Source organism: Bos indicus x Bos taurus, chromosome 17 (genome assembly GCF_003369695.1).
Source record: "Bos indicus x Bos taurus breed Angus x Brahman F1 hybrid chromosome 17, Bos_hybrid_MaternalHap_v2.0, whole genome shotgun sequence".
Taxonomy (NCBI): domain Eukaryota; kingdom Metazoa; phylum Chordata; class Mammalia; order Artiodactyla; family Bovidae; genus Bos; species Bos indicus x Bos taurus.
This window is the reverse complement of record NC_040092.1, coordinates 9,728,121-9,749,697: the sequence shown is the minus strand read 5'-3', so window position 1 is coordinate 9,749,697 and position 21,577 is coordinate 9,728,121. Positions and strand designations below refer to the sequence as shown.

Below are 21,577 nucleotides of genomic sequence, written 5' to 3'. Positions count from 1 at the left end.
AGGTTCCTATGCAATATTGCTCTTTATAGCATCGGACTTTACTTCCATCACCAGTCACATCCACAGCTGGGTGTTGTTTTTGCTTTGGCTCCCTCTCTTCATTCTTTCTGGAGTTATTTCTCCACTGATCTCCAGTAGCATAATTGGGCACCTATGACCTGGGGAGTTCATCTTTCAGTGTCCTATCTTTTTGCCTTTTCATAATGTTCATGGGGTTTTCAAGGCAAGAATACTGAAGGGGTTTGCCATTCCCCTCTCCAGTGGACCATGTTTTGTCAGAACTCTGCACCATGACCTGTCCACCTTGGGTGGCCCTACACAGCATAGCTCAGGGTGAGTTGGTTTGTGAACCATAATAAGATTTATTTTGGTTAACCTGGTCTAACTTTACAGTTACCTGCATTTGGTATAAAGGTCAAAAGAATCATATAAAGTACATTCCTTATCATCTCTGCACTGTCTTCCTAGAGTAGGTTTGGGTATAAGCAAATAAACTACCCTCAAAATTAAAGAAAGCACAGGGAGGTGCTTGCCTTAAAAAAAGAGAGTAGTTACTCTATAAAAGTTCCATTGTTCCTTTATATAGTAACTTTACATAAAGAGATACATCTGTATTATATTTATGTATTACCTTTTTATCAATTATAAAGTATATCTTCCTTTTGATTTCCTTTTAGACCTACTTCAAACCTGCTGTTCTTTTTTTTGTCTGTGATTCCTGTGGGGACAGAACTCAAGTATCTTCACAGTAATAAGCTGCCTAAAAAATTCTAAACCATCTCACACTGTGTTCCTGGGTCCCTATGCCCATCTGAGTGGTCCCTTTCACCTTTCCTGCCCCTCCATTAATGTTTTCCTGTTGGTTTGCCAAAGGCTGGGGGGAAATACTTATTACATGAGTAATTATGCTATTTTCTCCCCCTGAGCAGCTGGAAAGATTAGGGTGATCAGGTGTCATCTTTAAGTAACACAGAAGTCCAGCAAGCAGAGCTCAGCCAAGGCATGGCAAACGTAACGGCTCTTAGATTGAGGATTTGTTTGGGGCTTTAAAATCTAGTTTTATTTGCCACAGTTCTCCCCTCTGTACTTAGAAATGTGAAAGCCTGGGGGAAAATAACCAGTACAGTGCACAAACCTTTCATCCTGTGTTTTATGATCTTCTCTCAATAAAATGTATTATTTAAATGAGCAAATAATGTTTTTTTATGGTCCTAAATCAGAGGAGGTAAGAACATTTGGCTGGGCATCGGGAGAGACAATAGGGATAGGGCTAATCAAATTCAAGAGGCATTTCTCGTGCAAGTCCTATATGGAAGGCAACATGAAAGCGGAGGCCAAGGGAGGAGAAATCTGCAGGAAGTAGTGGTGATAAAACCACCAAGGCTCAGCAAGGATGAAGACTGAGAAGAAATGTTTTTGACTTAGCAAAAAAAGGAGACTCTGAGAACTTCAGGAGAGCTTCAATAGAATTGTAAAAGGTTAAAAACATATCAATGAGTGGGTCCATAAAGTGCCACCAGCAATGAAGGGCCAACAATGTGCAATAACGGAAAGAGTTTATCCAGTGTGCAGGTCACCTCAATGAGGCTAGAGTACAGGGCTCCCATCCTAAGCCTACCGAACAGCCTTCCCCAGATGATTCTTATGGTTGGAGAATCCTATGGAAGAAAAACAAAAAAATCACAAAAAGGGGTTTTTAAGAAACTTCTCATTTCTTCTGACTTTACTGTCAGATCAATTTATTTGCTTCACAATTGAAATGTTATTGTTCTCAATAGCCAGCAGCAGTAGAGTACTGCCTGAGTTTAAATCCCAGCTTCATCACTTATTACTTGGGCGAGCTACGTAACATTTCTGGGCCCTAGTTTCCTCACTTATAAAATGGGAATAACAGTATCTATTCTGTTGAATTGATACAAAGATTAAATGAGAGTTTAGGTAAAGCATTTACCACTGTAGGTGGAACATAAATGCTCAGTAAAACATTAGCTATTTTCTTCATCAGGTTTCTTTAATAAAGTCAACATCTAACCAAAAAAAAATTCTAGTAGCCAGTGACAATCATACATCTCTAGACAACCCCCTCAGAGTAACAAATGGAAGTCACTCACAACGTCTGAGAAGCATCTAAACTGGTAGCAACAGCAGAAGCGAGACAGCAAGATAGACTAGTCAGCACCATTTAGCACCCCAGGGGACCCAGAAGAACTATACAAAAAGATCTGCATGACGCAGATAACCACGACTGTGCGATCACTCACCTAGAGTCAGACACCCTGGAGTCCGAAGTCAAGCGGGCCTTAGGAAGCATCACTATGAACAAAGTTAGTGGAGGTGATGGAATTCCAGCTGAGTTATTTCAAATCCTAAAGGATGTGAAAGTGCTACTCACTATGCCAGCAAATTTGGAAAACTCAGCAGTGGCCACAGGACTGAAAAAGGTCAATTTTCATTCCAATCCCAAAGAAAGGCAATGCCAAGAATGTTCAAACTACTGCACAATGGCACTCATTTCACACGCTAGCAAAGTAACACTCAAAATTCTCCAAGCTAGGCTTCAACAGTACATGAACTGAGAACTTTCAGATGTTCAAGCTGGATTTAGAAAAGGTAGAGGAACCATAGATCCACTGGATCATAGAAAAAGCAAGAGAATTCCAGAAAAACATCTACTTCTGCTTCACTGAGTATTCTAAAGCCTTTGATTGTGTGGATCACATCAAACAGTGGAAAATTCTTAGAGAGATGGGAATACCAGACCACCTGACCTGCCTCCTCAGAAACCTATAATGCAGGTCAAGAAGCAACAGTGAGACCTGGACATGAACAATGGACTGGCTCCAAATTGGGAAAGGAGTACATCAAGGCTACATACTGTCACCCTGCCTGTATAACTTATATACAGAGTACATCATGCGAAATGCTGGGCTGGATGATTCCACAAGCTGGAATCAAGATTGCCAGGAGACATATGAATATGATATACAGATGACACCACCCTAGCGGCAGAAAGCGAAGAACTAAAGAGCCTCTTGATCAAAGTGAAAGAGAATGAAAAAGTTGGCTTAAAGCTCAACATTCAAAAAACTAAGATCATGGCATCCAGTTCCATCACTTCGTGGCAAATAGATGGGGAAATAATGGAAACAGTGACAGACTTTATTTTCTTGGGCTCCAAAATCACTGCACATGGTGACTGCAGCCATGAAATTAAAAGATGCTTGCTCCTTGGAAGAAAAGCTATGACCAACCTAGACAGCATATTAAAAAGCAGAGGTATTACTTTGCCAACAACGGTCCATCTAGTCAAGACTATGGTTTTTCCAGTAGTCGTGTATGGACATGAGAGTTGGGCCATAAGAAAGGCTGAGTGCTGAAGAACTGATGCTTTCGAACTGTGGTGTTGGAGAAGAATCTGGAGAGTCCCTTGGACTGCGAGGAGATCAAACCAGTCCATTTTAAAGAAATCAGTCCTGAATATTCATTAGAAGGACTGACGCTGAAACTGAGGCTCCAGTACTTTGGCCGCCTGACGTGAAGAACTGACTCACTGGAAAAGACCCTGATGCTGGGAAAGATCGAAGACGGGAGGACAAGGGGAAGACAGAGGATGAGATGGTTGGATGGCATCACTGACTCAACAGACATGAGTTTAAGCAAGCTCCAGGAGATGGGGAAGGACAGGGAAGCCTGGCATGCTGAAGTCCATGAGGTTGCGGAGTCGGACATGACTGACTGACTGAACAACGGTACCAGCTGGCTGTGCCCTAATGAATTCCCTGTATTTTCATCAAGCAATCCATGTCCAAATAAGTAATCGGTCAGTTCTTCATTCAGCTATGCCTTGTTTACATTAAGGCAAGAACCCAGGAAGTCACTCTAGCAGCTTTACTCACTGGCCACTGCCAGTTTTGCTTCTGCTGCCGTGAAAAGGACTGTCTTGGCTGCATTGGGTCATCACCCCCATCACCACCCGAGCTCCGCCTCCTGCCAGGTCAGTGGCAGTGCAAAACGGGCTGTGAACCGTGCGTGTGAATGATCTGGGTTGCACGCTTCTTATGAGAATCATCCAGAAACCACCCTCAGCCCCCTCACTCTGCCAAAGTCTGTGGGAAAACTGTCCTCTATGAAACTGGCCCCTGGTGCCAAAAAGGCTAGGGACACTGGATTTAAACTATAAAAATGTACACAGTATGTAAGTACATGCCAAATAAAACGTCATTTGAACTAACGAAAGGAGTTTCAGAGTTGTGAGTCTGAAGTTTTGGGTTTTTTTTTAATTGTAAAAACTTCTGAAATGTTATTATATACTCAAAAAGAAAAAACCAAAAATTTGTCTATACAAAAAATATAGGATTATGCTGATGAGGTTCTAAGCTGCTCTGGCTTGACTGATGCTTCCTAAGGGTGGCTAGGAACCTAGGGTTCTCAGCAGAAGTCTCAATGAGTAAAACATTTATCAACTGATACTGGAATTATCAACAGTATTTTACTTGTTCTACTCAATGCTGAGATAAAGCCTGGAAGTATGTAATTTTACCAAATACTCATTAAAATCCAAACATAGTACTGGGTAATTCAAAATCCTTAAGCTTGTTTATTTCCTTTAACACTGCTGCTCCCTTTCAAGTTCTCAATTTAAAATTTTCCAGGCAGCTTTCATTTTTAAATTTATCCACCATAAAACTATCAGTTATACAACCACTAAGATTTCTCTAAAGTAAGAATAGTGAAAAGAAGGGAGTTGAGTATCTAGCTTCCTTATCTTTGTATTTCTATGGCTGTCTGCTAGGATGGGAACTTCAAGAAGATCCAGTCTCAGCATTCCTAAGGTTAGCAGAGAGAATACTTGGTCAATGCAACCGTGCACAATTCTCCTAATAGTAGCCTGAACCTTATAAAATTACATGCGTATGTCAAAAAAGTTGACTATCTACTGGCAATATCATATATGGTCCACATAGGTCAATGCATTTTTTTTTTTAATTAAGAAGAACATTCTGTCCCTTTGAGACACTGCAGAATCACTGTCAAGGACTCTCTCCTTAACTCTCTCAATAAGTATACTTAATGTGAATCATTTTTCCCCCAGAACCAGAATTTAAGCGATTAGTTTTCACTTATTTGCATTAAAATGCCAAAGACATAAGCAAAACCAAGAAGTGTTTTAACAGCCAACCAAAGAATAAATATCAGAATTATCCTGTTCAACTCAATTCCTGTCAAAGTCATGTTTCTCTTCAAAGAAGCAATAAATTCTGGTCCCAACACCCAGAACAATGTGTCTTCCACCTCCAACAGAAATCAATCCCATTTTGAGAGCATCTTACCTGAAACTACCATAGACTATAAGTAGAATGGAAATCAGAAAAGTAGACACTTGACTGGAATCCACCAGGGAATAGGCCCTAGAGAAACAAGAGGGAAAAAAATTTAATCACATGGCAGCAAACTCATGGAGTTTACAGTCTAATGGAGTTCTATAAACTCCACTAAGTTTTATTTTTATCTAAGAAGGAAAAAAAGTATAAATTGGCACGAACAAATATTAATTGAAACACAGATCTGGTACAGATTCACAGTTTTCATTAGTTGGCCTCCACTGGGTGTTCAATGGTATCAATGCAAAACCCGTCTCAGTAATAATACACACACGTGCTTCCACTCCCAAGTACCAAAATATCTGCCAACTCTGTACTTGTGAATTATCAGTAGTATCTTAGTGATTTTACTCAGTAATAAAGTAAAGCCATGTCTCTCCTGGATTCTAGTTTCGTTTTTTTTTTTTTTAACTGTCTATTGGTTCTCTTCATGTGGATATCCCACAGAAGGTTCTTGAAAGTCAACAGGTTGAAAACTACAGTCATTGCTCTTCCCTTCATACCTGACCCTCTCAGGGCATATCATGATTCCTTTGGCATTCTTGACACCCTCTTCCCTTCCTTTCCATATTATGATGACAGTCAGAAAGTCCCACAACTTCCACTTCCCCAAATAACCTCCCCTTCACGGATCACAGCCTTGTGACAAAGGGGCTTGTGTAACTCAGTGAAGCTAAGAGCCATGCTATGCAGGGCCACCCAAGATGGACGGGTCATAGTAAAGAGTACCGACAAAACGTGGTCCACTGGAGGAGGGAATGGCAACCCACTCCACAGTATTCTTGCCAAGAGAACTCCAAAATTATATGAAAAGGCAAAAAGATATGACACCAGAAGATGAGCCCCCCAGGTCGGAAGGTGTCCAATATACTACTGGGAAGAGCAGAAGGTAATTACTAACAGCTCCAGAAAGAATGAAGCAGCTGGGCCAAAACGCAAACGATGCTCAGTTGTGCATGTGTCTGGTGGTGAAAGTAAAGTCCAGTGCTGCAAAGAACACTATTGCCTAGGACATGAATTTGAGCAAACTCCAGGAGACAATGAAGGACAGGGAAGCCTGGCATGCTGTAGTCCATGGTGTCACAAAGAGTTGGACACAACTTAGCAAGTGAATAACAAAAACCAATACCCTATTTCTCTTAACTTTACTGCCAATTCCTTAGCTCCCTTCTATGGCTTGACTATCAGAAGTAAAAAAAAAAATTTGGGGGCACACCGTGTGGCATGCAGGATCTTAGTTCCCTGACCAGGAGTCAAAGCTGGACGCCCTGCAGTAAAAGCTCGGGGTCCTAACCACTGGACTGCCAGGCAAGTCCCAGTGTTTTCAAGTCTGTCTTCTGAAATTCACCCTTCCGAGTGAATCCTTAGGGATTTTCCCATAACAAATTTTTCCTCTTTTCATTCATCAAATATTTAATGATGATTCTGTGCCTGGCACTCTGCCAGCCCCCAGGGATGGAATAAAAAATGAGGTTGTCTTGGTCCTGTCTCTTAATGTCTTCCTAAAGGAATTTAAAAATTAAAGTTTGGGCTAAAGGAATGAAAACGAAAAGCTAATATAAGCAAGTGAATGTAACTGCTGAAAATGTTATAAAGGGGAGGAAGACAAGTACAGGATACCCTGAGATGTGTAACAGGTGGAGCCTACTGAACTGGGGGTGGGGGGCTTCCTTAGGGTGGTAGATGAATGAGAGAGACACAAGACTCAATAAAACAGGATTTGGTGACTGTTCAGGAGAGAGGACCCCAGGTTTCTGCTAAGCAGCTGGTAGATGGCCGTACCATCTGGCAAAAAAGGCAACAACCACAGAAGGAGCAGAGTCGAAGTTCCCAATGTGCCGAGGAGCAGCTGGCTCCCTGGGTCCAGAGTTCAGAAGCAGCTCTACGCTAAGGACACAGACCGGGAGCTCACGACCCTCCACATGGAAACTGAAGCCACGGGTTGCATGAGAGGAGGACCCAGTATGAAAGCCTGAAAAGCCAGAAATCTAAAGATCAGGAAGAAGACCCAGGATAGCAAGGTGAAGTGTTTGCAAAGAGGCAGCAGGATCAGATGAGATGGTGCCTGAACCTAAAACTGTTCTACCCCTGACCGCAGCTGACCAGTTATTTAACCTCTCTAAGCTTTAGCTAGTTCCCACCTGTAAAATGAGGATAATGACAACACCTCCCTCAAAGAGCTGTCAAAGGATTAAATGAGGCTTTCCCTGGTGGCTCAGTGGTAAAGAATCCGCCTGCCCATGCAGGAGATGTGGGTTCGATCCCTGGTCCGGGAAGATCCCACGTGCTATGTGGCAATTAAGCTTGCTCCACAACTACTGAGCCTGCACTCTAGATCCTGCAAGACACAGCTGATGAAGCCCTGCGCCCTAGAGCCTGAGCTCTGCAACGAGAAGCCACTGCAATGAGAAGTCCGCCCACCGCAACCCAGAGCAGGCTCTGCATGCCACAACCAGAGGAAGCCCGCACAGCAACCAAGACCCTGCGCAGCCCAAAATAGATAGATAAATAAAATTTTACAGAATTAAGATTTAGACAAAGCTCTACATTAGTAAAACAAATTGCTTAAAAAAAGAATGAAATGAGAATTCACACACAGAGCTGAACCCAGTAATTACTCAATGTTCACTGCTTGTATTAGGAGGTAGAGGTCATGAGTGCTGAAGGTGGCTGAGTTGTCAAGTAAGATGAAAACTGCAGAGTCACTGGGTTTATTTAATGTGTGAGTCACTGATGACTTTAGCAAGAACAGTTTTAATGGAGTGAGCCGTGGGGACAGGAGTCAGGCTGGAACTGGCTGAGAAGTTAAGGTAAGGAAACGGAGATAGCTTTTTGAAAAGTACAGTTCCAACGGAGACAGCAGCTAGAGGGGAATGAATGTAAGGTAAGGGAAGTCTTAATTTATTTTTAAAGACAGGAGATACTCAACCTTTCTTGTATGCTGACTGGAAATTATACCAGTGAAGAGGAAAGACGGATGAACACAGAGAAGGATGTTTCCTTTAACCTTTCTAAAAAAACCCAGGACATAAAATGAAATTTCACAGTAAGACACTGTGGCCTGTACTGTCAAATCTTTCATCTTTAGTTATTAAAGATATATGCTGAAGTAGCTCTGGGTAAAATGATATAAGGCTTGCATTAAAATATTCCAGGAATAAGAAAAGGTAGGAAGGATTTTTTTTTTTTTAAGGTGAAATTGTTTTTAATTATTGAAACTAGAATGACAGGTATATGGAGGTTCCTTATACTCTTCTGCTTTTGCATATTTTCTGAAAACCTCCACACATACACACAAAAGGAAAATTTCTCTTTTTTACAGCAGTCTTTGAGAAGGTGAGACAATGAAAAGCATGAGAGGTGAATGAATACAGCCATTTATTTTCTGGGTCGTGAGTTCTGTCCCACAGTGGGCACCCACAATTTCCTAAAATTTCAGTCAGCAAAGGGGATGCAGATGCAGGAGACAGTGGACGGCCACTCCAGCCCCTTCGCTAGCTTCTGTCCAGCTATCAGCTTACCCACTAAGAGATACCTGCAATAGGACATTTCCTATACTAGGAAAACGGATTTCAATTTCCCTTTACTCTAAAGTTATCTCATGCTCTGCCATAATCTTTGCACACATCTTTCACAATTCTCAAAACAAATGACCTCTCTTTAGAGGGAGTGTTTTCTAGAAGTTAAAAAATACCTTCGGGGGGAACAGGAATCAAAACTGTGTATAGTACACACTGACAAGTCTCACTCCCACCTAGCCTCCTCCCCATATCCTCTTTACATGACCAGTTTTATGAGTTTCTTCAGTAGCCTTCTAAAACATATAAACATACTACTTCTTACCATTTCTTCACACACAAGACAGGCTGTTAAATACACTGCTCTGTACTCCTCCACCTTCCCCTTTACCATATAGCCTAGAGATCATCCCCTATCAGTACACAGAGATCTTTATTTTTATTTTCTTTAAACATCTGCATAGTATTCCACTGTGTGGACATACCGCATTTTTTTTTTTTCCAAAAAGCAAAAATCCCTTTTGTTTCTAAAAATTCTGCTACAATTCTGTTATAAAGAGCTTTGTAAGTTATACTCACAGTCACACACAAGAAATAACACATCTCCAGAGAATAAAGTTCCTGAAAATAAGGTTGTGGGATGGAGGAGGAAATGCAGCATGATAAATGTGGAGGAAATGCAGCGTGATAAATGTGGTTAAGCTGCTCACCAGAGAGGTTTTATCATTTTGCACTATGACCATAACAAACCAGCGTCTCTGTTTTCCAAAGTCTTATCAACAGTGAGTGTTGTCCAACTTTTGAATTTTTTTTAGCCAATCTAACAGATGAAGATTCATATTTCAATATGGTTTTCATTTGCATTAATTACTTTTGTGATGTAATTAATTTCAAAGTGAATTAAAGTGAGATTGAGTAGCTTTTCATATGATTAAAAGCCTGGTCTATAAAGCATGAAATGAGTGTGTGTGTGTGTGTGAGCGAGTGAAATGAGTGTGTGTGTGTGTGTGTAGGAGAAGGACTTGACTTTTCTTTTGCTAGCGTTTTACTTGGATGACTTGACTTTTTCGTACTCTTCACATTCTGAAGCATACTGTCATTCCCTAAAAGGTAGATTAAACGTTTAAACTTGCCAAACTCCTCGTCTTAAGTCTGATACTATTGTTTCCTTGCTACAACTGTCAAATAAACACAGACTCTCCAGAGACATCACTTAAGACTTCTATAAGTCTGGGTTGAAGTTTTGTTAAAGCAGCCTTCCCTCCTCCACAGATCCCCTGTGCTCTGCTCTGCGTGACTAACTATACTGAGTCACTGATGTTCTTCACAATCTACTTTTCAAGGTGAAGTCTTGGCCATGTGCAAAATATCTTATGAAGAGGCTGATTAGCACTACCAGTTCTCATCTCCATCTCCTGGCCCTGCACACTACCCACCAGAGAGCTAAATGCATGGTTTCATTTAATGCTTTCTTCTATACTGGACCATTTTATTTTCCAAATAAATCTGTACTAAGGAAATCCGGTTAAAGCTGCCTCGTAATATAGTTCATGGCATAATTTATAATAAAACTTTAAAAAAACTTTTAACAACTTTGCAAACTGTACCAAATTTCACATAATTAGAAGTTATGATTTATTCCACAGTGTTATTTGAAATTTCATATACTTTCAACTCAACCTACCACTCTGGCAGTTTTACAAAAAGTATTATAAAATAGAGAACATGAATTAAAATCAAAGCCCGGTGGTCCACCTTACTTTACAGCCTATCCTACACTTCAGACCCCACAAAGCGCCAACAGGCGTGTATCGTCTCTCGGGCCCTCCAACAAGGTGTCTGTTTGCAGCAACTCTGGACTCACTTTAAAAAGACAGGAATTACTCTACACTCTGAAGTAAAAGGAATTCCGACAGAAATGCAAACAGGAACTAAATACATGCATTTGAGACACACTGCAATCAGGTTAGCCAAATGTACTAAAAACAGACTCAAAGACTGGCCAAATGAGGTAGGAGTATTGGTCAGCTGTTGAGCTGCAATATTTTATATGGTTATTACAAAAACCATTAATTTTTTAACTGCATTCCCCCAAGCCTTAATAGACAAAGAACTACCAGAAAGTTCTCGCATATGTAAGGTTATATTCCACACCCTAAGATTTTTAGAACCATACTGGATTTTAGTAGCTGCTCTACAGTCAAGCATCTATTTCTAGCTGCTTTACCAGCAAGTGCTTAGACACATATCCTGCTAAAAATCATGCCAAACCGAGACACAGAGTGTACTGTTCTATAGCGTGTCCTGTGTCAGCCTTGCAGCTATACAATGAAAGCATTCTTGTCCACCCAACAAACCAAGTCACTACTATTCCAACCCTGCACAATGACTGAGAATAGCACTTGGCAAATTTTTTGGTCTTGAGACCATCTACACTCGTAAAATTAAGGACCCTGAGAACTTCTGTTCCTACAGGTTACATCTACTGGTATTTATGCCACTAGAAATTAAAAGTGAGAAAAGTTTTAAATGTTTATTTACTATTTCACTTAAATATAATAAAACCATTACAACACGAGCACATAAATTACATTTCTAAAGGAAATATAACAGTTTTCCAAAACAAAAAATTTAGATGAGGGGCATCCTTTTAAGTTTTCAAAAACCTCTTTAACGTCTGACTTAAGTAGAAGTCAGCCAGATTCTCATAATTGCTTCTGCATTCAATCTGTCGCTGTATGTTACTTTAGTTGAACTTTATGGGGGGAAAAATCTGGCCTCACAGAGATGGGTAGCTAGAAAAGGGAAGAACATTGGAATACTCTTTTCAGATAACTAAGGATACTCTTCTTTGATACTACCCTAAAATTCAACAAGTCGTCATTTCTTACAGGTTACCTGAAATGTGAAATCTGAAACCTTGTCTGTGAATTAAAAAAAAAAAATTATTACATTAAAATCTCATGGACTATGCTATCAAATGGTTCTTTCACCCATGGGTGATGTAACATCACACACTAGTCACTAAGTCGCACAGCTCCTCCAGATGTTGTCACATTTCATTACAAAATATCTGAAAAACCTCATTTGTTAATTTCACTCTTGAGGCTAATGATAATGGGGGCAAAATTTCCAAAATGCCTTATTTCCATGCAAATTTTATCACTGGCAAAAATAACTTTTTCCCTCCTTGAAGTGACAGGCTCACTTTATTCATTTGTGAGAAACTGTCAGCCACACACTAAAGTGTGAATAACTCCATAGTTTGTCTACTATTTATTCTTCAAGTAAAAATGGTGTCCCAAGAAAACAGAAGCTAGTTCAGCTAGCATTTTAGATGACCACACAAGTTTTTTTGTCTTTTTTTTTTTTAAGAGAACTAATAGTACTTTTATTATATAGCTGAAGTGCTTAACAATAACATTTGGGGTTTTGTTTGTTTGTTTGTTTTGCTTTAAACTGAAGTATGTAGTTGACTTACAATATACTAGTTTCAGGTTTGTACAGATTACACATCATACAAAGTTATAAAATACTGACTACCTTCCCTACACTGGATATTACAGCTCTGTGACTTATTAACTGCTGGTTTGTACCTCTTAATTCCCTTCGCCGATTTTGCCTCTTTCTCCCTGTGCTAACCACTAGTTCGTTTCCTGTATCTGTTTTGTTCTATTTGTTTGTTTGGTTCTTTATATTCCACATATGGTATTCATCTTTTTCTGTCTGATTTATTTTACTAAGCAAAACACCCTCTAGCAGCTCCATCCTTATTGTCACAAATGGCAAGATTTCATTCTTTTTATGGTTTAGTAATATTCCATAGTGTGTGGGTATGTATGTATACACAGGTCCCCTTTATCCATTCATCTATCAATGGGCACTTAGGTTACTTCCACATCTTGGCTATTGTTAATAAGGCTGCTATGAGCTGTGAGCATTAGGGTGCATTACTTTCTCAAATTAGTTTTTTTGTTTTCTTTGGATAAAGAGCCAGAAATGGAACTGCTGGTTCATATGGCAGTTCTGATTTTTGAGGAGCTTCCATACTGTTTCCCATGGTGGCTGCATGGATTCACACTCCCACCAACAGCGCTAGAGGGTTCCTTTCTCTACATCCTCGCCAACTCTCGCTACTTCTTGTCTTTTTGACGACAGTGATGCTGACAGGGGTGAGTGGTATCTCACCGTGGTTTTGATTTATATTTTCCTGATGATCAGTCTCAATGGGCATCTTCTCATGTGCCTGTTGACCATCTGTATATCTTTTTTGGAAAAGAAGGTCCTCTGCCCATTTTTTTTAATAAGGGGAAATTTTGCATTTTATTAGAGAAAAACAAGTGTGCTCAAGTGCTGAGATTTAATAAAAGCAATTTTCACTGCTTCACCGTAAGTGAAACTTTTCTTTTTTTAAAGCAGTATGTGCATGGTGGTGAAGAATACAATGATTACTAGTTCAGCTTGATTTGTGTTACAGCATCGCAGTGACTTTTTTTCTTTTTTAACCCACCACTGCTTTTCACTGTAAGAAAAAAAAAAAGTCAAAATGAAAAAGACAAATTAAAAAAAAACAGCATTATGAAAACAGTCTAACCCTGTAGATTCCCTGATATGGTCTGAGTAAACCCCCATGACCCACTGGTCACAATCTGAGAACTGCTGGCTATATAAACTACTGCTTTTTCTCACATGCGGTTGTAACAGATCACAAGGCAGCAGGGCAGCTACGATTTGTTTCTGCAAAACGCCCAACTTCAAATACAATATGCAAAATATGACTTACATTCCAGGCCTAAGAAATGGTACAATCTTTCCCTAATCGGTGAAATACACTGAAACAGAAATCTGTATTTTTATCTAAAATATTGCCTATCACAATGTTCACAGGAATGGTCTTTCACATTTTTTTCTTATTTTCAGGGGAAAAAAAGCCAAGCATGTATTCTACACATAGTAATGGAATAAGTATCTTATCAGATGAAATTTAACAAATCTTCATGTGTAAGATACAAAACAAAGAACTAGTGGAGGTGATGGAATTCCAGTTGAGCTATTGCAAATTCCAAAAGATGATGCTGTGAAAGTGCTGCACTCAACATGCCACCAAATCTGGAAAACTCAGCAGTGGCCACAGGACTGGAAAAGGTCAGTTTTCATTCCAAAGAAAGGCAATGCCAAAGAATGCTCAAACTACTGCATAACTGCACTCATCTCACACGCTAGCAAAGTAATGCTCAAAATTCTCCAAGCCAGGCTTCAACAGTACATGAACCAAGAACTTCCAGATGTTCAAGCTGGATTTAGAAAAGGCAGAGGAACCAGAGATTAAATTGCCAACAACCCACTGGATCATCGAAAAAGCAAGAGAGTTCCAAAAAAAATCTACTTCTGCTTTATTGATTATGCCAAAGCCTTTGACTGTGTGGATCACAACAAATTGTGGAAAATTCTTAAAGAGACGGGGATATGAGAGCACCTTACCTGCCTCCTGAGAAATCTGTATGCAGGTTAAGAAGTAACAGTTAGAACTGGACATGGAACAAACTGGTTCCAAAGAGGGAAAGTCATACATCAAGGTTGGATATTGTCACCCTGCTTATTTAACTCATAAGCAGAGTACATCATGCAAAATGCTGGGCTGGATGAAGCACAATCATGGAATCAAGACTGCCAGGAGAAATATCAATAACCTCAGATATGCAGATGACACCATCCTTATGGCAGAAAGTGAAGAGGAACTAAAGAGCCTCTTGATGAAAGTGAAAGAGGAGAGTAAAAAAAGTTGGCTTAAAATTCAACATTCAGAAAACTAAGATCATGGCATCCAGTCCCATCACTTCATGACAAACAGATGAGGAAATAATGGAAACAGTGACAGACTTTATTTTCTTGGGCTCCAAAATCACTGCACATGGTGACTGCAGCCATGAAATTAAAAGATGCTTGCTCCTTGGAAGAAAAGCTATGACCAACCTGGACAGCATATTAAAAAGCAGAGACACTAATTTGCCAACAAAGGTCCATCTAGTCAAGGCTATGGTTTTTCCAGTAGTTGTGTATGGATGTGACACTTGGACTATAAAGAAAGCTGAGCACCAAAGAATTGATGCTTTTGAACAGTAGTGTTGGAGACTGTTCAGAGTCCCTTGGACTGCAAGGAGATCAAACCAGTCAATCCTAAAGGAAATCAGTCCTGAATATTCATTGGAAGGACTGATGCTGAAGCTGAAACTCCAATACTTTGGCCACCTGATGCGAAGAACTGACTCACTGGAAAAGACCCTGATGCTGGGAAAGACTGAAGGCGGGAGGAGAAGGGGATGACAGAGAATGAGATGGTTGGATGGCTGGCATCGCTGACTCGATGGACATGAGTCTGAGCGAGCTCCGGGAGTTAGTGATGGACTCTGGAGAGAAGCCTGGCATGCTGCAGTGCACGGGGTCGCAAACAGTGGGATGCAACTGAACTGAACTGAAGATACAGAAAATAAGACAGTCATTTAAGACAGTTACAATCTAGTAAAGAGACACTGAACAAGGCAAGGTGGAAGAATGTAACATTTAACAGAGAAACTTGGAAAGTTTCCAAAAGAGGGTGGGATGGGGTTCGGGGAGATTGGAATTCAAATATGATCTGTATTTTTTTAGCTGTCCTTTCAGATGAATTAAGGTATGGAAGTTAGCTGCTGTTTCCTATGTGAAAAGCAGTATTAGTAACCAGAATAGCAGCATTTACCTGCAACAGTGTTTAGTGCTGAATCAAGATTCTCAATTGATGTGATGTGACTAAATAAATTTTAAAATATATATATGTAACTGCAATGTTGTTGATACTTAGTTTTAGAAAAACTTCATCTTTAATTGTGGCTCTTTGAAATAAAATTCTACTATACAGGAATGTTATATTTAATCATAAAATATAAGCTTCTAGCATTTGGTTAAAAATAAAAAAGTATAGCCAAATAAGAAATGACAAAAACTTCTTTGTCCTTTTCTTAACATGTACACCACAATGTTTAAAATTTAAACACAATTTAAAAAAAACTTAGTGTTATTTTAAAAATTCAAATAATAAAGAAATGTGAAATATTGAGTCCCATTTTTAACAAAAGGAGGATTATGTGATATATTGGTCTTCAGCATGCTTCTTCCTGTAACAGTTTTCCAAGCTGATCTTTTAAATTTCTTCACAGCAGAGTGAATTATATGCGCATGTTTACAGCAGCTTTATCCAAAACTGACAAAAACTGGAAACAATCCAGACACCATCAACTAGTGAAAGCAGAAACCGCTTTATACAGTGGAGAAGTACTCGGCAATGAAAAGCCACCAACTCTTGAGCGATCCACTATGGATCAATCTCTAATGCATTCTGTTTAGTGAAAGAATCCAGACTCAAAGCACTACAAATATACCCCATTTATATGACATTCTAGAAAAAAATCTCATGGGAGAAAAGAGACTAACTTCCAGGGGCTGGGAGGAAGGGATGATTACAAGGGCATAAGGGAACTTTTGGGGGCAATGGAAACATTCTATTTCTTGACTATGATGGTTGGGCCAAGAGTGTGTGTTGTGAAAATCCACAGAACTCTACAGCTACAAAAAAGTGAATTTTACTGTTTGTAAATTGTACCTTAAGAAATCTGACTTTAAGGAAAGTAGGGGGAAAAGGGACTGGTCGATGTATTAAGAATAGATTACAGAAAAAATCTAAGGGTTCGTCAACAGATGAATGGATAAAGAAAATGTGGAAAATATATATTTTATATAAAAAAATATAAACAAAATGACTGCTCAAACACAGAAGGAAATTTTGTCATTTGTAAGAACAACATGAATGGACCTGTATTATGCTAAGTGCAGTAAGTCAGACAGAGAAAGATAAATACTGTAATGATATGTAAGTGCATATGTGGAATCAAAAAAATACAGCTAGTGAATAAAATATAAGAAAAAAGAAGCACAGATACAGAGAACAAACTAGTGGTTAACAGGAGGGAGAGGGACGGGGGAAGGAGAAGATGGGAGAGGATTACGAGGTACAAACTACTATGTGTAAAGTAAATAAGCTCCAAGGCTACACAGTGCAACCCAGGGAATACAGTCAATTTACAGTAATTACAAGTGGAATGTAACCTTCAGAACTGTGAATCACTATGTTGTACACCTAAAACTTACATAAATTTGTATATCAACTATACGAAAATAAAATACATATTAACCTGGAGAGTGGGGGAACAGATTCTAGTGGGGTAAGGCAGAAGCAGAGAGAATGGGCTACTGTGGTAATCCAGGCACGAGGCGACAGAAGGTGGCTGGCACAGGGGAAAGTCATGGTAGTGATGAGAAGTGATCTGATTCCGGTTCTATATTGAAGACAAGCTCTGCCGAATTTCCTGGTAAGAGTGAGCATGGACCAGGAGAGAAAGAGGAGCAAAGGATTTGATTACTATGGTTTCAGCCCGGTCAAGTGGAAAGATGGAGCCACCATCAAGGCAGATGGGAAGGCTACAGATGGAACAATGTGTGTCCGCGGAGGTAGGCAAGGGGGTTGGGAGCGGGGTCAGGAACTCAGTTCTAAGTTCTAGTCTGCTATAAAAATACATAATGCCATTATTAAACTCATGGTTTGTTTTTTTAAGGCAGATGGGAAGGCTACAGATGGAACAATGTGTGTCCGTGGAGGTAGGCAAGGGGGTTGGGAGCGGGGTCAGGAACTCAGTTCTAAGTTCTAGTCTGCTATAAAAATACATAATGCCATTATTAAACTCATGGTTTGTTTTTTTCTGTAAACACCACTGCGCTCTCCATTTCAGTCGGAAGTCCTACTATGTAGACTTTGTTGTGACTCTAGAGGGAAGCCCAGCCACCACACAGTTCTGCTCACTGCAGCTGGAAGAATTTACCCATTCTCTCCCCAAGTTAAGCCTGCTTCTCTTACAAAAGGGCAAAATGGGTTCACGACCTTTGGCCCCTTTAATCAGGTTCCACTCACACCCCTGTACAAGAAATTCCTCCATGTTCCTATTTCTGTATTTCACTCCTTATGTTAAATGTTTACCCCACCAGTTTATGTGGAGGAGAGGTTGTATCCTTCGGGAGTTCATATCTGAATCACTTATAATTCTCATACAGCTTCTCCTTCCTATCATGCAGTTTTTCATTTCCACTAATAAAGTGCGTGCTTAATAGAAACAAAAACAGCTTCTCATTTCTGCTATCTCTTAGCAGTTCCTCTGAAGTTGTGTAGCTCCCAATCCTTTCTGCAGGGGCTCTCTATTTTCTCCTTTACATTGACTATCATTTTAACCTGAGAGTTGAAAAGACAGAAAAGGCTACTCTAGATTCCTACTGAAAGGTTTCTCCTCTGAAGGGATGCCAGTCCTGTCTCTGATGGTAGCACTGTCACCCAGAAACCAAAATCCTCAGCTGACATAACATTTCCAGGCTAATCTCATTCCTAGGAAACTACTTGGCACAGTTCAATCCATAAAAACCAGCAGGACACTCGCCTTTATACCGCCAACAATCTTAGCTCTCAGAGTGTAAACTGCTGATCGTAACTACAGCTGCTTGGGGTCACTGACCATTTAGTACGTGTAGGGTGCTGTGCTGTGTGTTTTAAATAAATCAGTCCACATGACACTCAAAATAATTCTGTGACGAAGTTATCATTACTGTTAATCCTATTTTACACGTGCCACATTAGCCTTCAATTCACAGTAACATTCATAAAAACAGGAGGTATTACGTCAACCTTAGAAATAAAATAAGCATCAAGTACTTAAAATTTGGTTTGAATGTCCAATATTTAGGCCATATACTAAGGAGTAGAGTATGGCATTTAATTAATCCCCAAAGGATCATTAAAGATCTAACACTGCCTTAGACTATTATTTCCTGGCTCTAATGTTTGAAAGAAAAAAGAAAAACAGAGGTATGCCCCCTCTTAGAGAAAACGGGTTGTTTGAAAATGTCAAGTTGCTCTCACAGCAGTTCAGGGCTCACTATACTGTACAGGCATCTTGTTTGCACACTGTTGCTTAATATAAGAGATCTGACTGCAAGAAGACTCTTCAAAAAACAGGGGCTTGGGACAGATGTTTTACTGAGCCCTTCCAAAGTATAAGGGGTACTTCATGCACTACATCAGCCCTGTGGCAATATGGTGATAACTCTCAGCTCGTGACCTCAAGACTACCATCTAGGTGGGAAGAGAAAACACACACAAACAACTCTAAGTGACCCAGCAAGAGAGCTAAAGTCCAGTAAAAGGAGCAACACACGAGTGACAGGAGAGGAGGAAGAGGCTGCTTCTGACCAGAGTTAACTTAGCCTCTTGTAAAGAGGCAGAAGAACATTCAGAAGCAAAGGCTACAAGAGGAATGTGGCAAAACGACAAGGAAGTGTGGGGTGTGCTAAGTACTTGGAGGTAACCGGAGCACAAGGACCAGAGGCGAAACAGAGGAAAACAAGACCGGGTAGGCTGTGGGCAGACAGGCAACAGGCCTGAAAAAAGGGGCAGTGACCAGGAGACCACCTAGACAGGAAAGACTATTTCAATCATTTTAAGAGGTAGAAGACAGGCAGAATGGCCAGCACTTGGCAGCTGACTTGATACGGTGCAGTAAGAGAGAAACAGGAGCAAAGCAGGTAAGTAAGAGGGTGGTAGTACAGTAACAAAGATAAGCATGAAGCAAAGGAGGAGAAACAGATGCATGCGAGAAGGACAGGGAAAAGAGTTTTTCCTTATATACTGAGCTTCAGGTGACAGCTATGCAAGTGGAGAGATCCACTTCTGTTTGTTTCATATAACTCAAGTGGGCTGCCAATGTGGGGCTAGAGCTCAAAATTGAGATTCATCTTAACATACACATATGAAAGGGGATTGTAAATTTGCAGAGCCCTGACCTACGAAGGATGTGATGGTTAGAGAGCATCACCGACTCAATGGACATGAATGTGGGCCAACTCCAGGATGCAGTGGAGGACAGCGAAGCCTGGAGTGCTGCAGGCCCTGGGGTTGCAAAGAGTCAGATGTGACTCAGCAACTAAAAACAACAACAACCTTTGTAGACTCAGAATAAATGTGTGTCAAGGATTAGACACTTTCACTTGCATTCTTCTTTAATCCTAATGAGATGATACTTATCTCACAAGATTACTTATCACTAGCTCCTGAGATTTTAGTACTTGGCCTATCAATTCTTCCTAGCTTGTGAGTTCACAGTTAGAACGCTTATGTTTCCCCGAGTCTGGAATGCAGAAACAAAGCAAACCTCACCAGGCTGAGTTTTAAAAGCATTCAGTTCATAACAGGCACACAAGCTAGTATATGAGAATCTTTTAGTTCATTTTTATTCCTCCAAGCTCGCTGATCTCTTTAGCACCGTTACACGCGCTACCCAATTTCAAGCCAAGTGTGCCACCCATGGTTAATAAGGGGGCCGCAGTAGTGAGAGGGGCTCAGCGGTCCAGAAGTCGGCTTGGTGACCTCCTACAGCGGTGGTGAGCGGCGGGGGCGACAGGACGCCGCCCTCTGCAGTACCTTTAAGACACTGTGGAAAAGATCCGTGGCGGGGCCACAACAGTACCCACCTGGACACCTAACGTTCAGGGGGCGGGCAGCCAAAGAGGACCACGGGTGTTGCCACAGACGGAGCAGTTGGCAGCCTACTACAACAAAGGGCCTATGTGACACTGCCTTCTGCAATTTTAGAATTCTCCTTTCCTACTAGAGTGAACAGGGATCAGTTGTACTATTCTCACCATCATGAATGGTATGAAAAGCACTAAATGATGGTCTTACACTGCTCTGGTTTAACCAAAGATAAAAACACCCTTTTGGGTCTCCCTTTCCATAATTCTGTGTTTCATTAATGAATAATAAAACAAGTATTCATCTGTGTACTGAGTAAAACGTGCCAAAAATACACGGTAATAAATCTTCCACGTCATCACATGGAATCTGATATGTCTTTAAAAAAAAGTACAAGCCTCCAATAATTGAAACATACATTTCAGAATTACAGTACTTTAGAGATGGAAGAGAACTGGTCTACAATTATTTTATAGCAATGAAAAATAAAGTTCAGACAGCTTACTTAGCTTGTTGCTTTCATGTTTTCTCCTGGTTTTGAACTTCAACGTTATCACCATAGGGGTGTTACATACCAGCTATTAGTGAACATCTTTTCTGTTCTGTTGGACCACAATATCCTGGAAAATAGGGACCCTGTTCTAATTTCCTTTTAATGATATCCAACAGAGTGTCCTATGCATACAGAAAGAAAGTGGAAGTGAAGTCGCTCAGTCATGTCCGACTCTTTGCGACCCCATGGACTGTAACCTACCACGCTCCTCCATCCATGGGATTTTCCAGGCAAGAGTACTGGAGTGGGGTGCCATTTCCTTCTCCAGGGGATCTTCCTGACCCAGGGATCAAACCCAGGTCTCCCACATTATAGGCAGACACTTGACCGTCTGAGCCACCAGGGAAGTACAGAGTGCATAGTAAATGTGTGTGAAATCAGTCACCACTCAGGAAGAAAGGAAGGAAGGAAACTCTCAGCCAAATAACATATTGTTCTAAAGCTCAGAGTGAAAAACTCCTTTCTATAATGGCAACCACACTGTATTTAACCATCCTCCTGATTCACAAAGGCTAACCATGTA

The 21,577-nt window shown here is 40.4% G+C and overlaps 1 protein-coding gene across 2 annotated transcripts in view; it reads right to left on the bottom strand.

Moving 5' to 3' along the window:
- SPPL3 (signal peptide peptidase like 3) overlaps positions 1-21,577 on the bottom strand; it is a 94,386-nt gene that overhangs the window by 25,413 nt on the left and 47,396 nt on the right. For both annotated transcript variants that reach the window (XM_027566556.1, XM_027566555.1), the window contains exon 2: positions 5,331-5,408. In XM_027566556.1, the coding sequence (XP_027422357.1) occupies positions 5,331-5,408 (78 nt within the window). The remainder of the gene's footprint in view (positions 1-5,330; positions 5,409-21,577) is intronic.